This window comes from Aotus nancymaae, unplaced genomic scaffold (assembly GCF_030222135.1).
Source record: "Aotus nancymaae isolate 86718 unplaced genomic scaffold, 86718_ANA_hifiasm-v0.15.2.pri h1tg000022l_1, whole genome shotgun sequence".
NCBI lineage: Eukaryota > Metazoa > Chordata > Mammalia > Primates > Aotidae > Aotus > Aotus nancymaae.
This window is the reverse complement of record NW_026988435.1, coordinates 43,435,463-43,453,410: the sequence shown is the minus strand read 5'-3', so window position 1 is coordinate 43,453,410 and position 17,948 is coordinate 43,435,463. Positions and strand designations below refer to the sequence as shown.

Below are 17,948 nucleotides of genomic sequence, written 5' to 3'. Positions count from 1 at the left end.
CAAAGTAATGGAAGCAAAAAAGATGTTCTTCAATATGTGGATGGATGGTGATAAAGACTCTCTCCTTGACTAACTTTGGAAAGGCTCCCCTGGGCATCCCTCTCAACTAGTCCTTGACCGTAGCTTTTCATGTCTGGTCTCTGGTTCCCAGCCTTTGCAAGAATCCCTTTACTATTGATATTGATCATTCTTTTTTTTTTTTTTTTTTGAGACAGAGTTTCACTCTTGTTACCCAGGCTGGAGTGCAATGGCGCAATCTTGGCTCACCGCAACCTCCACCTCGTGGGTTCAGGCAATTCTTCCTGCCTCAGCCTCCTGAGTAGCTGGAATTACAGGCACGCACCACCGTGCCCAGCTAATTTTTTGTATTTTTAGTAGAGACGGGGTTTCACCATGTTGACCAGGATGGTCTCGATCTCTTGACGTCGTGATCCGCCTGCCTTGGCCTCCCAAAGTGCTGGGATTACAGGCATGAGCCACCTCACCCAACCATGTGATGTTAAGGGAGTGAATGTTTTCTTAAGTCAGGCAATGAAAGACATGAAATGAAGGCATCTTAACTGTTTTCCAGAAAGATACGTTATGCAATGGATGCGTGTGTGCTGCAATGCGTATATGACATTGAGATACTCTCAGAACGAGCCTGTTGACTGTGTGCCTTACTGAGGTCTATTTCTGCCTTCCAGTTTTACGGGAGCCCTATACAGTCCGTGTGGAGGACCAGAAAACCATGAGAGGCAATGTCGCGGTCTTCAAGTGCATTATCCCCTCCTCGGTGGAGGCGTACATCACTGTCGTCTCATGGGAGAAAGACACTGTTTCACTTGTCTCAGGTAGGCTTTGCATCTCCAGAGTGCAAGATGCCATGCTCACCTTCTGAAAGGTTATTTCAGAGATGGAATCGGGTCTCCATGTATGTGTTCATTATTATTCAGAATTAGTATTCTTAAGATTGATGCTATTTTATAAGTAAACGAAATAAGTGTTTTGTGTTGGCTTATAATGGCTTGATTCGGATATTCTTTGGTGAGTTGACTGGTGAAGAGAAATTAGTGACTGGCGTTGTAACTATTGCCATTATGTTTACTTCTTTGAGAAAATTGTGGTTTTATGTCTGCTTCTGAAAACAAGGTAACAGTATTGTGCATCTGTGAGAGACCTCAGCGTTGCACAGATAGCTGATATTCTGAAACTAAAATCTGGAAGATGGAAGCCCAGTTCTCATGCACTTTGTGTGCCTTCCAGTGTCTTGAGAGTTATGTTGTATCTCTGACCTATTTCTTGAAGATTCTACTAAGAATACATATGCAGAACTGCAATGTGTATTTGCATATGAGTAATTTCTTGGCTTATATTTGATGTCTAGAAAAGATGAAATTTAAATTTAGCCTCCAGGAAACTGCAGCTCTTCCTGTCTAACGGTGTTGAAGTAGATTTCTTGCTCTGTGCTGTTTACCTGGGAAGGCTGCTGTTAGGGTGATGCGTGGTGCTCCTGTTCTGTGCATCCTCGGACAATGACTGTTGGCCTATCTCAAAATGCGTTGGCTGCTTTTGGAAAAGAATTGTGATGAGCCTAGTCTGTGTTCCAATGTGGATTATAAATAGTTGCTTTTTAAAAACATGTCTTTATGCCCTCGCATGAAGATGCATACATACACACACAACACGCATTTTAACATAATTCTTGAATAAGCAACATTTTATCAATTTGTAGAGAGGAGGATCTAGGACTGAACCCTCGTGGTGACACACCGTTTTTGTTTTTCAGCTTATTGATTAGCTGGAGAGTGTTGATTACTATACACCAATGACCAGAAGGCATTTAAAAGATCCAAATCAAAATTGAAATATGTTGTCATCATAGCCTATTACAGGAATCTAGGATATAATGGAATTCTTAGTTTTTATAAAAAACATTGTCTTTACAGTGAATTGAAAACCCCTCACACTTCAATGAACAATACAATCCTTGTTGTTATGTTGAGTAATCATCATCACTTAACTTAGGGTGTTAAAAAATGCTAAGCTTAAGAACTGAAATGTGATTGTAACAATCAGAATAGAGACTCACTTACACAGTTTTATTTGCTAATTTTCAGTGTTGAAACATCTTCATCTTCTCTCCTTAGGGGTCATGTTAGTTTTCTTAATGGCAGATGGAAGGATTTGATTATAGTCATCTGGCTAAGCTCGGAGTCAGAGGGGAGAGACCCCCAAATTTATATGGCAAGGGAGTATAGATTCAGGGAGGGGAAGAATTGGGGGCTGACTTTTCAGTTTTCCAGACTCAGGGAACTAGGACGGGGACTTCACCATCTTTTAACTCAGTCATCCAAATTTGCAGCCTCAGAGTATGCTCTGGCAGAGGAAGAAGGCATGGGAGCATTCCAAACGCCTTCTTAGTGCCTCCATGTGGAGGTGACACGTTATCTCTGTTCATATTTAATTGGCTAAAGCAAGTCTCATGGCCATGCCTGACTTCAGTGGGCCATATGCCTGAAAGAAGAAAAGAACTGGAAATCTGGGTGAGAAACTGAAATATCTACCAGGAGGACTTTTGTATCAAGACGGTTTGTATAGTATGTTTGTTCTTTTGTGTCCTAGACGTCTTGAATTAGTTGTATCCTCATATTCGTGTTTCACCTTTTTGCAATCTCTGTCAACAGACTTCATTTTCCTTCAAATGTGAACCTAATTAGATAAAAAAAAAGGAAATTTAGTGAGGGGATGATGCTGGCAGGCAGAGTATACAGTTGGTGTCTCACTGATAGGAACTGTTAAATCTCAGGTCCTCTCCTGAGTCATACACTGGGGCTTCATCCTTTCATAAAATTTTAAAAGCAAAAGTTTTGGGTAAGCACCTGGCTTTTACTTCACAGCAGCATCTAGAAAATAAATACAACACAAGTGTTTATCTTATTGAGGAATACATCAATAAGAAACTTTTGTTGTTTGTAAGTAAGACATTGAAAGAAAGAAAAAAGAGAGACTTCATACCAGGTTGTTCAACTTGAGCCTAATAGACTTGTCACTAAAAGTGACCTTGTAAATGACAACAAGACCTCAAAGCATTGGCATGATCGGTTTGCAGGAAGTCTCGAAATCGTGCATTTTTACCTGACTTCTATCACTCACTGCTACAATCAGGCCCTGTTCCCAGTGGCTAAGCTCCACCCATCAACAGTGCCCAGAAAAGGAGGTCATGAAGTCACTGGAGGTGACACATGGTTTAAAACATTGGAGATTTTGATAAATAAACCATGCTCAGGTGGTCTAGGTGGAGAAGGGTTATATTTCTGTCTGGTTACCAGGACAAGGCACAGATAAGGACAGAGGACAGCCTCCCCCCACCATCACCCAGGCTGTGCTGTGGGGGAGGGCACTAAAAGGAACCTCCCTCCTCCACACTGGCTGGGGCTGAGCCACTCTGGGAAGCACCAGGATTCTTAGCTTCAGGGGATGACCTAGCACAGCACAGAAGTCCCAGGAACAGAGGGACTTTTTCTAAATTAGCCCTAACCTTCAGAGAAGCTGTCCCGAATGCCATATGCACAGCAGATGATCTGTAAAAGGTTAATTTGCATCTGCTTTGTAAATAAACTGTAACTCCTGCTGAACTAGTTTGTATTTATTCTTTGGCATGGCCATCTCCCGGATTATCAGTCATCCCAGCCTGCTGGGATCTGGCTGGGAAGTTTGTCCCAGGAAGCATTCCTACTCTGCACAGATCACTTCCTTTAGTGGTGACTTCTCCCTGTGGAGAAAACCAATTAACTAAATCAGCCATGGAAATAAGACTGTGTAAGTATTGGACTGAGTGAGTGAGTTAGGAGCGAGTATGGGAGTGCCAGAGAGTTGACCTAGGAAAGCTGGGGGCTGGTGGCAGTCAAGAGAGGGCCCAAAAGGAAGATTCACAGGCCATTGCCCATGATGCCCTGTTGGGCTTAGGGCAGAACGTGGCCTCTTGGCCTGGGGGATGCTTAGGTGCTCAGCCTTGACTATTGGGAGATCCCCTGGGAAGGTCAGAGCAGCAAAGTCCTGCTTCTAACAGACGAGCATTTATGTGAATCTCTAGGCCAGGGAACCTTTGGAAATCCTGGTTAAGATAAATGTGTATTTGTCTTCTACAAATTCTTTTTAATGAAAAGCAAAATTAAAAACGTTGGTATATTTCCCTAAAAAGAAACAAATGGTTTCTATCAGTATGTCTCACTAGGTTTTGCCCTTTATTTTGGTTAAGAAAACAAATGAGTAGGTTATTTTCTTGAGAAGCGCAAACCCAGTGTTCGTCAGGGTTTGAATGAGCATGGTCCATTCTTATGGTGGCTTTCGGGAGCTTACTGCACATTAGGGCATGCACTGATTTCTTTCCAGGGCAGGCTTCAGTTTGGCCTGAAGGTAGACTCAAAAATTAAGTTAGGCCTTTTCATCATATGAGGTCGTGAGGCTACCAATATCAAGGACATTCATGAGTTCATTGATTCTGAGGGATCTTTGGAAAGATCCGCCACAAAGTAGAAATCCCATAATTTTACCAAATGGGGGCAAGAGTCGTAATATCTGATGCTGCTTTTCTGCCTGCCTGGGATCTTCCTGGGCCCCGGGGCCCCGTCTGGTGACCCTTCCCTCTGGTATGATGGCTGGGAGCAGGGTCATAAATGTGCAGAGGAAAAACATTTAAGGGACAGGCACACACGATGCCATCAGACAACCTTAGTTGATATGACAGATCCTGACCGATAGTCTTCTTACCTCCCTAAAATGAGCCAGGAAAGACAAGGGTCCTGGTGTCTATGAGCATTTTTTTTTTAAACATCCTCATCGCTTACCCCAAGCGGCAATGATATCCTTTTAAATGCCATAATATTAATGTAGCCCAGTAAAAATATAGTAGCTTGAATAGCAATGTGCTTTTGGAGGTATTGCTGATGTGGAGATGCATAAGACACCATCCTGGAGAAAAACAGTAACATAGGCTTTATATCTGGGTTTCCCTTGACTAGCCTGTTGTGAATTTCCTCCCGATTAGGGAGGCCGGCAATAAGAGAGCCCAGCCTTCCGTTTCTGTTTCTTCTGATAAAATTGTGAGAATCTCACCAGGGGCTTAGCTACATTAACATCAAAGACACAGCCCAAGGGTAACCGGATTTGGAAAATGGAAAAAGCAAACATTTCACTATTCCCAGAGAAACTGCCTCCCTCCTTAGCAGTGGCCCAATTTTCCACTGTAATATTTCCTATCTGAATACCTCTGTTAGTGATGATTCAAGGAGAATTTTATCTCTTAGGATCAATGAGTTCAAGTCCAAGGGTGATTATCTTCTTCCTGCGTTTTGGGTAAACGTGAACAATTTTCTTCCCACATTAAATATCAAAGGACATAAACCAAGCACTTTACATGAAACATTTGCTGTAATTCTTCACTGCCACAGTTGGGTCTGGGCATCACAGATAACGCAAAACTTCGGCTCTAAGAAGCACTCCCTCCCCAGACCCCTGCAGAGATGGTTTCTGCTGTTGAGATGCTGGGGGAGGTTCCCGCACTGTCACTCTGGGGGTGTTAGCGCTGCGGGATAGGCACTCGGGCTAAGGCTGCAGGTGCACACATGGTTTTGCCTGGGGAAGTAGAGAAGGTTTCAGAAAGGAGGTTGTGATTTAAGAAAACCTTTGCATTTTAGAGAGGGGAAAACAAATTATAGATACAGTCAACCAAATTAGACAAGGCTATCCTTAAGCACGTTTCAGCAAACCAGAACTAAGAGCAGACTGGATGCCATGTATTCTCATGTGGGAAGGGAGCGAGAGCAACACAGCTGTAGCGGCACGTGGGCCACGCTGTGGGGGCCTCCGCTTCTGTGCACTCTTGACCATGGACATTAACCTTCCCTTTTCTGAGGCACTTGTATTGTGATTTTACTGCTCCTCACTGAGCATTTTCCAGACGTCTGCTACTTAGCTGCTGTGGCTGCTACCTTGTGGAGACCTGAGTCTGCCCTCATAGAGCTTGTGAGTAAAAGGAATGAGATCAACATTAAAATGATGTAAAATTTTTTTAAAAAAACAAAAAACCAAGAGTCACCTGACAGCCTCATCTTTGATTTTAAAAGTGCCAGAGAGTTGCAGAATTGAAGAAGCATTTCTTTAACATTGACTGAAAAGGAATCCGTGGGGCCAAATGGAAAGTCTAAAAGAACATTTCTCTCTTACCTACCTAGCTGTCTGTCTTTGCATGTTTCATCCAATCTTTTGTTTATCTTGCTCTTTGTAAATAAGAACCTCATTTTAGACACTGGAAAGTATCCTTAGCTCAGAAAATGTACACCAGACTGGAATTAGAAAGGCAGAGAGATGTCATATTTTCACCATGCTATATTTTTGGAGTGAAGTAACTGAGCAATTGGAAGACAGAACTCTGGTCTCTTTCTTTTTTAAAATAATTAATTATGCTATACTTTTGCCATTTAAGTCGATCGCTCACTAGATTACTTTTTGCATGTTACCCCCGCTGCCACCTGAAGGTAATTAAAAACTGGTTGTTTACAGCTCTGGAAAGCCCCTGCATGGCACCGAGAATGGGTGTCATGTGGGGTGAGGGGCATGGCTTGGGGCTCCAAACAGCCGATTGGGAGGCTCCAAAGCAGCCGCAGTAGCAGCTGGTCTGCAGGGGCTCTGCCTGCGGGGAGGACATGCGCGCCCATTTTGAAGGCTGCAAACTGTACCACCCAACACAGAGAAATGCACTTTCGGACAAACAGGTAGCTAGACACAGAGAGAGGCATGTTAATATTTTTTCTTTAAAAAAGGAAACAAGAAAGCATTGGAGCCAATTTAGCCCAGAGGATCTGAGGAGGGGTGTGTGTACATGTGTGTGTTGTGTGTCCACAAATGTGTGTGGTGTTGGGGTGCTGTGTGCATATGTGTGTGGTGCCTTATGTGTGTTTGTATAATGTGTGTGTAGCATGTGTAGTGTGTGTAGCATGTGTAGTGTGTGTGGCATGTGTGTGTGCGGTGTGTGTGTGGAGTGTGTGCTGTGTGTGGTGTGTGAGCTCTGTATGTGGGGGGGTGTGTGTGGAGTGTGTGCTGTGTGTGAGCTCTGTATGTGTTGGGTGTGTGTGTGTGGAGTGTGGTGTGTGGTGTGTGAGCTCTGTACGTGTGTGTGGTGTGTGAGCTCTGTATGTGTGGGGGTGTGTGTGGAGTGTGTGCTCTGTATGTGTGGGGGTGTGTGTGGAGTGTGTGCTGTGTGTGGTGTGTGAGCGCTGTATGTGTGTGGGATGTGTGTGTGGAGTGTGTGGGGTGCGTGAGCTCTGTGTGTGTGTGTGTGTGGAGTGTGTGCTGTGTGTGGTGTGTGAGCTCTGTATGTATGTGGAGGGAGTGTGTGTGTGGAGTGTGTTATGTGTGGTGTGTGCGTTCTGTATGCATGTGTGGTGTGTGTGTGTAGTATCTGCATGGAGTGTGTGTGATGTGTATGCTTTGTATCTGTGTGTTATATGTGTGTGTGTGTGTGTGTGTGTAAAACTTCATCTGTTGGCCCACTAAGTCACATGAAAATGCCCCTTGATTTCCTATTTTAAGTGTCTGGAATATGACTTGATTGCAGCTCTGACTCAGCTTAGCTGGGTGAACTAGGGAAAGGACTTTTCTATCTCTCTCTGCTTTTTTTTCCCTCAGCTTCCTCCCATGGATAGACAGTGATTTTTCTGGTCCTCTTTCACAATACAATGTCAGGATATTAAAATTCCAAATTGAATATTCCACTTCTTAAGCCAACAGCTGTCTACGTTATTTTTTCACTTTCTTAGATTTAATCTTGCAGGATGTTTTATGCATGTGGCTTAATACAGAAGAAGGAGCAAAAGCAGCAAAGGGAAAAGGCACGCGAGGTGATGTTCCGAGGAAAGCGGGCCCCAGCTCTCAGGTCTTCTCCCTATGGAATCACTCAGGATGCACTGAATTTCCCCAGCAGTGAGTGGCAATAAGAGATGCAATCTTGTTTACCGGGGGAGCTCCTGGAGACTCGGTGCCCAGGGCTTTCTTTGGGGGCAGATCACCTATGCACCCTGCTACGTTTGGCACGTACCACAGTTCCAGACTCCCAGAAGGAAGGCAGGCGCTCATGGTGAACTGTACTGCTCATGTGGTGCGGGCAGCGAGCCACTCAGGGTGGTGGGAACCCTTCCAATGTCCCAGTTCCGAGATACCAGTCAAGGGTCAGTCTTGCAAGCAGCCCTTCATGAGGGTGATGGTCTCAGACCTACCGTGTTAACTCTTCTCTGAGCAGTGCAACTTTTTGAATGATGTTGGCTCATCTTAATTTTCACACATTCAACAACCGCTTTGCATGTGCTCATCATGAAATGCCGGAGAAAGGAAATGAAGAATCTGCACTTTGTGTGCTTTATTGCCTTGTATCCAAGTATTTCCGGCCTTGAGAAAGGTCTCATCTCAAATTATTTTAAGCTCCCCAAACACATTGACTCATCCTCTTCCCTTGCTCCACCCATGTAAATGTAGTTCATTTTACATTCTGCCATTAAGGACCTTCTGCCTTCTCTCTCTCTCTCCCCACGTGATGTTTGGTTCTTTCTAGACATAGGAAACAGATGGCCAGCTAAGTCAGTCACATGAACTTTGGACACAAGCATATTCTCTGGTCTGTTGTTCATCTAGGAGTTTTCATTTCAGGAAAGTTCAAGAGAGTAACAGGAGCATTTAGAAGACAGTATCGTGCAGCGATAACCATAATGTGGTTCAGAGTATTATTATCAACAAGCTAAATCAATGTCAGAAATCTAGATTTGCTTTGACAGTGTGCCACAGTATGAGAAAACAGGATTCGAGAATGAGAAATATAATATTTGACTCAGAATAACTTACTAGCTACTCAAGAAGTCAGTGTGAATTCAAGGTATTGTCAAGAGCAGAGAAAAAAGTAGGTTGAATGAGGCTCGTGGTGCTGTGTCCTTTTGAAGGAAAGACTCCTCAGCAGGTGGTTGGTGGCGGGGCCTCCAGAAATTCATCAGGTGGAGCCACCATGGCTGTCAGCCCTTTGTGGCTCTCCTTCTGAGCAGACGTGACAGGACAGTAAACCGTCTAGCAGCCCAGACTTCCTCTCTCCTCGGCCACCGCATCACCTGTGGCCTCCCCAGTCTGGTACCACTTCCCTTCCCTTGTCCACCGTCAGCCTGCAGAGCGTTCCTGGAGACGGGGCACATTGACAGTGTATGCCGCTCGGTTGTAACCGGCACCTCACTGCTTGTCCGGATGGTCAGGTGTTTTCTGCTGCCCACATCTGTGTTGCTGAAGGGGCCTTTCCCAGGCTCTGTCTCGGTGTCCCAGAGCATCCCATTCTCAACCCTGCTGCACCTACTCTTCAGTGTTCAAAGGATCGTAGCTTTTCACTCTGCAAGGACTGAGGAGAGCTCTCTCAAATGACCCTTTCTACCTCTGACATGGCTCAGCCCCGTGTCCTCTCCCACAGGAAGAGCTGTCCTCTTTCCTTCCAGCTTAACCGCCCACCGTGCTGCCAGCCTGGTCCCCTTCCCTGACCGAGCTTTCTGGAATGTCTTCATCACCTGTCCCCTCTGTTGCCTCAGACAACTTCTCTTTAGTAATTACTGTATTTCTTGTGACGCAAGAGCTCAGGTCCCCAGTTTTAAAGACACCTTTCCCTTTGTCGACTTTCATGCTTCTTTCTTTCTCTACTTTATTCCTTCCTTCCTCCTTTTCTCTTTCTCTCTCACTTACTCTTTTTTTCATTCTTTTTCTCTTTCTTCTGGCAAACTTTTTGAGAGAATAGTTTATAGTAGTGAGTATTCTGGGCTCTGCCTGTCACAGTCTACTGAAATTCACGACTTCAAGATCACCCAGGACTTCTGAATGTTAAATCCCAAGGCTGTGTCTTGGTCCAGTTTCTCTCTGACCCCCTGTTAGATGCACACAGTTGACCTGCTTCCTCTGTTGGTTACTGTATTTGGCAACTCTGGCTGCCAAAGCAAAGTGTCACACACTGGGTGGCTTAAACAACGGCAGTGTATTTCCTTATAGTCCTGGAGGCCGGAAGTTTGAGATCAGGCTGCCAGCATGGTCAGGCTGTGATGGGGGCCTCTTCCTGGTGTGCAGATCGACACCTTCCTGCTGTGTCCTTACATGACTGGCTCTCGCAAAGACACTAATTCTATCCAATTAGGGCCCCACCTTTATGACCCCATTTAACCTTAATTACATCCTTACTCCAAATTACTTCTCTTAGTAATTCCTAGCTTTCTTGTGACACAGGTGCTCAGGCCCCCAATTTTAAAGAAACAACCTTCCCTTTTGTCAACTAACCTTCTCCCTCCCTCCCTCCCTCTTTTCTTCCTATCTTCCTTTCTCTCTTTCTTTCCTTACCTTTACTTTCTTCCTTCCTTTCTTTTTCTGTCTTTAAGTAACAAAGTTTATGACTTACATATTAATATAACAAATACTAATTGAGTACCTACCATGCACCCAGCCACTAATCTGGGCTTTGTGGATACAGCTGAGAACAACCCAATGTCTTTGCTTCACAGAATGTACATTTTAGTGGGGAGGGAGACAATGGATAAATGAAATAAATGAGTGCAATGCTGTGTTATGTAGCAGGAATTGAGGGATCTGGGAAAAGTTTTCTCTCAAGTGAGAGCAATAAGGAGAAATATTTTATCTTTTCCTCTGGAAGAATAGGAGCCAGAAACTTCTGTGTCCATCTATTACCTTCTGTCTTTTTTCTTTCTTTCTTTCATTTATCTTTTTTCTTTATATTATATATATATATATATATTTAATTGTACTTTGCGCTCTGGGGTCCATGTGCACATCCTGCATCCTGCAGGATTGTTACATAGGTATATATATGCCATGGTGGTTTGCTATCTCCATCCCCCACCCCACCCCCATCTCCGACATCAGGCATTTCTCCCAGTGTTTTCCCTTCCCATCCTCCCCGTCCCCCCAAATGTCCCTCCCCTCCCCCTCAACCTAACCCATTGACTGTTGTTCTCTTCCCTGTGCCCAAGTGTTCTCATTGTTCATCACCCACCTATGAGTGAAAACATGCAGTGTTTGGTTTTCTGTTCTTGTGTCAGTTTGCTGAGAATGATGTCTCTAGATTCATCCATGTCTCTACAAAGGACACAAACTTGTCATTTTTGATGGCTGCATAGTACTCCATGGTGTATATGTGCCACATTTTCTTTGTATACTCTATCATTGATGGTCATTTGGGTTGGTTCCAGGACCTTGCTATTGTACACAGTGCCGCAATGAACATATGTGTGCATGTGTCTTTATAATAGACCAGTTTGTAATCCTTTGGATATATACCCAGAAATGGGATTGCCGGGTCAAATGGAATTTCTCTTTCTAGATCCTTGAAGAATCGCCACACTGTCTTCCACAATGGTTGAACTAATTTACACTCCCACCAACAGCGTAAAAGTGTTTATTTCTCCACATCCTCTCCAGCATCTGTTGTCTTACTTTTTTCTTTTTCTTTCTCTTTCTCCCTCTCTCCCCTCCCCCCTCCTCTCCCCTCCCCTCTCCTCCTCCCTCCCTCCCTCTCTCTCTCTCTCTCTCTCTCTCTCTCTCTCATTCTTTCTCTCTTTGGGGCTAGGGCTTCAACATCTGCATTTTCAGGCCACACAAGGCAGTTCATAGCACGTGCTCTCCTTTGGTTTGTACCAAGCTACACTGCCTGGTTGATCTTCTCTCCAGTGATTTCTGTGCTGTCTCTTTCCTTGAGTTTACATCTTCCCCGCTCAGAAATGTACGTCAAGCTAAAAACCCAGCCGTTTTCTGTATTGGTTATTTCATCATCTCCCAGGGCTTCCTATGACTTGTACCTGTGTGACCCTAACTTCAAACCTGCCTTTTCTCCTGGTCCTGCTTATTCACTCCCTCTGCACCCTTCTGGCCACCTTCAACAGAGGAAATTTTCCCCATGATCACAAAGGAATCTCCCTTTGCTTTACTCATTTATTTTTTAGTATAATGACTGTATCAGTCTTCTAGGACTACAAAAACAAAATACAATGAACTGGGTGGTTTCAAACAATAGAAACTTATTTCCTCACAGCTCTGAAGTCCAGAAGTCCAGAGTCACAGCATCAGCAGGGCTATGCTGACTCTGAGGGCTGCAGGGAGGGTCTGTGTCAGGGCTCCGGGGAAGGCCCATGTGAAGGCTCTGGGGAGGGTCTGTGCCAGGCCTCCCGGCACCTGCTGTTGCGTGTGGTCCTTGGCTCCTCGGCATCCTTGACATGCAGAAGCCTCGCTCCATCCAGTCCCTCCCTCCCCTGCCACGTGGCTTTCTCCCTGTGTGTGTCTTTGCATTTCTTCTCCTCCTCTTATAAAGACAACAGTCATATTGGATGAAGGGCCCACCTTATTTCACTATGGCCTCGTGGTAACTTAACTGATTGCATCTACTGCAACCCCGTTTCCAAATAAGATCACATTCTGAGGCTCCAGAAAGGACCTTTTAGGGGGAAGCTATCTAACCTGCTATGATAACAAATCCTTCCAATTCATTTTTGACCCTCTCTCATGCATATTTTGTATTTTTTCATCTCCTGCTTGACACGCAGTAGACAACTGATAAATGTATACCTAATGAGATTCTTTTTAAAAAGCATTTGTAAAGGAAGGAAACGAAAAGCAGACAGCCCCATCAGTGTAGCCAGGAGTGCCAGCACCCAGGTCCCTGTGCCGTCCCTGCAGCCGTGTCCCCAGCAACTCCACCTGTACCGCTGGCAGCCACACCACCAGCTGCTGCTGTCCCAACTGCAGGTAGTGTGGCCTGTGTCAGACCGGGCTGGGGGCCAGGAGGGGACAGGATCGAGGCAGTCTTGGACCGAGCACAGGGGTGGCAGGCAAGCTGCTTCACCTGCATTTCAGATCCTCACTTTCGGGTGCCGTGGCTTCCTGGGCATCTTCAAGTTCTGTGTTTCTTTCCTGAAAAGGAAACGGGAAATTTGTTGATGGACAAACAACTCATAAATTTCCCAAATGATTAGTAGTCTGAAAACATATGCATGAAAAATTTTCTCAAAAATTATCCTCGATTCTAAAATTAATTCCAAACTAACTGATTTTTTATTGGCTAAACTGTCACCGGTGGCTGAAACTTCAACAACTAGATTCTATTCGCAAAGTTGCATTGACTCTCCAAGGCTCATGGGTGGGGGAAGTAATGAGAGTATTTACAGAACATCTCAGTGTGTGTAGTTCCTGACCATACAGTGATTCCAAAATTAATTCCAAATTAACTGTAATTTCATTGGACAAACTGGCACCTATGGTTGAAACTTCAACAACTAGATTCTATTTGCAAAGTTGCATTGACTGTCCAAGGCTCGTGTATGAGGGAAGTAATGAGAGTATTTACAGAACATTTCAGTGTGTGTAGTTCCTGAAAATACAGTGATGATGCCGAAAATATTGGCTGTCTGGAATTGGGCTTTATAAAAAAATAGAAAATCCCCAGCACACACTGCTCTGCAGTAGAGCAGAGTCAAAATGTTCTTTGAAAGGAAGCTATAAACAGATACAGTAAATAAGCCAAAATGCATGGATCCTGTGTGCTTCGAGGGGTGGTTTCAGGCTTCTGAATGTCTTTCATTTTGCCAGCAGTGCACAGCAGGCCTTGGGTTTGCACTCAGAGCAACCTGGCTTTGGGTCCCTGCTGCACAGTTGTGAGACCGTCCACAGTTGAAATACCTCTCTGTGGACTTGGATACTGTGTTTTTATAAAGATGAAGAATTCCATAACTGTAGTTCCAGGCCAAGTGAGGTGCTCCATGAATTTGAACATAGCTAAGCAATTCTGGACCTCCAGGTGTGCATTTCTCTATAGACCTGTAGATACTATGGAGCCTGAAGCCAGTGTCTAGGTCCATACCCCATATTCAACATGGACCAAGTCATGTAACCTTGAGTTAGTCATATCACCTTGCTATGTCTCAGTTTCCTCAACTGCAAAATGGAGGTAGGAATAAAAATAACACTGTAATAGGATTGTTATGAGAATTAAATGAATTAATACAGGTAAATGTCTTAGCACAGTGCTTGACATTATTGTTTGCCATTACTATTATTATCATTATCTTCTGTCTAAAGTGTTCGTATCCCAGAAACCAGACTGTCAGGATACCATGGTTTCAAAACAAATAGGCAGTTGTTTGTGTGATGCTTGTTAGGAAGTAAAAGCAAAAGTAATTCTATTTAAGAATTGCAAAAATGCAATCTATGCTGAAGAAGTCATGGGTAAATCATCCAAAATCCTTCAATTTCAACATAAAAGCATTAAGATGCTATTGAAGTAATAGGCTGTAGGATTTTAAAATAAGCAAGTCTTGACTTATTTTATTAAAATGTTTATTTTTCTTAAATAGCAGTTGTATGATACAAAATGACAATAAAGAATGAAAGGATCTTCTTTTTTGCCTTAACCATTACAGTTAAATCTGGATATGTATTTGCGGTAAAGGTTAGCATTTACATTAAAATACTTAGAGCACATCTTGATTATTGAGTAGCTAGCAATTATACAGCTTGCACGTGTCAGGTTGTCCTAAAAACTTCTCAGCAACCCCATTAAGTAATTACTTTCATCAGCCCCACCTTACCGACGAGAACCCTGAGGCAAAGCTTCAGTACGCTACCCAAGGTCCTCTCTCGAAACTCTCTCTCTAGAAGATAGAGATTTTGCCTTTTCTTAAACTTTCCATTTCGCATAGTACTTACATGCATAAGAGCCAACAAATATGCCGACCAAATGATGCACCGCTTACAAATCAGAACCCTTGAAACTAGGGATTTATTTATGCAGGAAAAACGTTTCCAAATAATATGATCCAAGACTTAACTTACCGAATATTTGACATATTTGGGGCATTTTGTTGTTATTTGAGTGCAATATGTTTGTTTGTTTTTTTGACAATATTGTATAACGAGAGAAAAATCAAAATAGATGAAATTGTCTAAGACAAAAATAATTTCTTATTTTAATTTTACTTAAAATAGTCCCTTCCCAACGACCTCCAAGATGATATTACCATTCCAGACACATAGTAGAAGCTTAATGCATGTTTATGGAGTGAATCTTGAATAAGCAACTTTTCCATCAGAACGGTGGTGTCATTTCCTTTGAAATCATTCTTTATGCTTTAATAAGAGCTTTTGCTTTTCTATATTTTTTTCCACTACTCTGAAATACAATTTCACATCACTCTCTCCTCCCAATGCAGAGAGTGCCTGCGTTGACCAATCAGGGGCTGCCTGGGATTTCACAGCTGAGGTCTCCTACGTGATGCTGTTCTGAGGGAAATAGAAATTTCAAATTTCCAGTGTTTACTATTCCCCAAACAGAAGCTGTCTTATTTTCATTAAATTAGTTTATTGTTGCAACCACGTACAGCTTTACACTGCAGCATTTGTTAAAATGCAGCCCTGAAAAGCAGGACTGTACAAGTCATGGCGATCCTGACGTACCGAGGCCTTCAGAGGCGCGTTACAGCATTTCCTGACGCGCGGAATCCATAGCCACGCCACGAGCCTCAGATTTTACTTCCCTTTTTTTTTTATTCTGTCTAAAGGGATATACGCATTTGGTGAGCACAGAGTTCCGCTTGCCATGGATGGCCTTTGTGTGTGAGGACATGTTGTTTGAAATAGTAATCAATACGCTTCACCAATGTATGATGATGGATCTAAAAATGGTAGTTTTCTGTGTGGTAAAGCATCAGGGTGTCTTTTGAGCTGGAGGCCGGAGGCCCAGAAAGCTTACATTATTTTATAGATGAAGAAAGCATTCAGATATGAAAAGTCACTCGAGCAGTGAATGGTGGAGCAGGGACTCAAACCTGGGATTTTGTGGTGGTGGTTTCTGCACTAGTCCTGTGCTCAGTTGAAAATTTCCCTATTACTGTCATTTAAGCACTTATTCTGGATAAGGCAATGCTTTTAAAGTTGCCATTTTAAAAATTACATGACCTGTTTAAAAAAGGCACAGATGAGATAGAAACACACCAGATGCAACTTAATTATAGTCAGTCGGCTTATTACACTAAAGGAATTACAAAGATTAATGAGATACTTTTCATTATTTATCAGAAAGAAGTTCATTGAAAACTGTACTTCCCAAAATGACTGATTTTGAAATAAACTTATAACTGAGATTTACTTCAGTATCAAATATTTAAAATATACTTTGGTGCAAACAATATGTTGTATGTGTGGAAATGTTTGCTTGTAGTTTCTGAAAAAAATGTGTTTGTCTATAAATATTGTCTTAGGCTACTTGGGCTGTGTTAACAAGTTACCATGGACTGGGTGGCTTTTAAACAACATAAATGTATTTCTCATAGCTCTGGAGGCTGGGAAGTCTACAATCAAAGAGACGGGTAGATTTGGTGCCTAGTGAGGGTTCTTTTCCTAGTTCATAGATGGCTGTCTTGTCATTTTCTCACATGGCAGAAGAGGTGATTGGTGTCTCTGGGGTCTCTTTTTATAAGGGACATGACCTCATCCATGAGGGCTCCACCCTCATGAGCTAATCATCACCTTCCAAAGGGTCCTCCACCCCATAGCTTCACATTGGGATTCAGGTTTCAACATATGAATATTGGGAGGTGGGGAAACAGATCTTCAGTCTATAGACATATTTTTTTATAGATGGAAATATCCTTAGCTCAATGTTTATTGACTTTTAGGGAGATCATAGACGTGTTGAGTAGGTAATAAAAGCTGTGGGACAGTGGATCTGAAGAACACACCGATATCGAAAGCTTTAAGGGTCCAGGCCTTTCTTGCTTCCCTTCAATCCAGTGACCGTGCATTCCCTCACCCTGCCTCCCACTCGTCCTAACCCGGATTAGCCCAGGATTCATGCCCCATGAGAACACCTGACATGGACATGAGAACAGCTGACATGGACGTGAGAACACCTGACATGGACGTGAGAACAATAACTGACATGGACGTGAGAACACCTGACATGGACGTGAGAACACCTGACATGGACGTGAGAACAGCTGACATGGATGTGAGAACAACACCTGACATGGACGTGAGAACAACACCTGACATGGACGTGAGAACAACACCTGACATGGACGTGAGAACACCTGACATGGACGTGAGAACACCTGACGTGGACATGAGAACACCTGACATGGACGTGAGAACAACACCTGACATGGACGTGAGAACACCTGACATGAACTTGAGAACAGCTGACATGGACGTGAGAACACCTGACATGGACGTGAGAACAATAACTGACATGGACGTGAGAACACCTGACATGGACGTGAGAACACCTGACATGGACGTGAGAACAGCTGACATGGATGTGAGAACAACACCTGACATGGACGTGAGAACAACACCTGACATGGACGTGAGAACAACACCTGACATGGACGTGAGAACAACACCTGACATGGACGTGAGAACACCTGACATGGACGTGAGAACACCTGACGTGGACGTGAGAACACCTGACATGGACGTGAGAACAACACCTGACATGGACGTGAGAACACCTGACATGAACTTGAGAACAGCTGACATGGACGTGAGAACACCTGACATGGACGTGAGAACAGCTGACATGGACGTGAGAACAGCTGACATGGACGTGAGAACACCTGACATGGACGTGAGAACAGCTGACATGGACGTGAGAACAACACCTGACATGGACGTGAGAACACCTGACATGGACGTGAGAACAGCTGACATGGACGTGAGAACACCTGACATGGACGTGAGAACAGCTGACATGGACGTGAGAACACCTGACATGGACGTGAGAACACCTGACATGGACGTGAGAACAGCTGACATGGACGTGAGAACACCTGACATGGACGTGAGAACACCTGACATGGACGTGAGAACACCTGACATGGACGTGAGAACAGCTGACATGG

The 17,948-nt window shown here is 43.8% G+C and overlaps 1 protein-coding gene across 1 annotated transcript in view; it reads left to right on the top strand.

The window, feature by feature from the left end:
* DSCAM (DS cell adhesion molecule) overlaps positions 1-17,948 on the top strand; it is a 760,400-nt gene that overhangs the window by 143,762 nt on the left and 598,690 nt on the right. Inside the window, exon 3 of the mRNA XM_064380165.1 lies at positions 687-833. Coding sequence (XP_064236235.1) covers positions 687-833 — 147 coding nt within the window. The remainder of the gene's footprint in view (positions 1-686; positions 834-17,948) is intronic.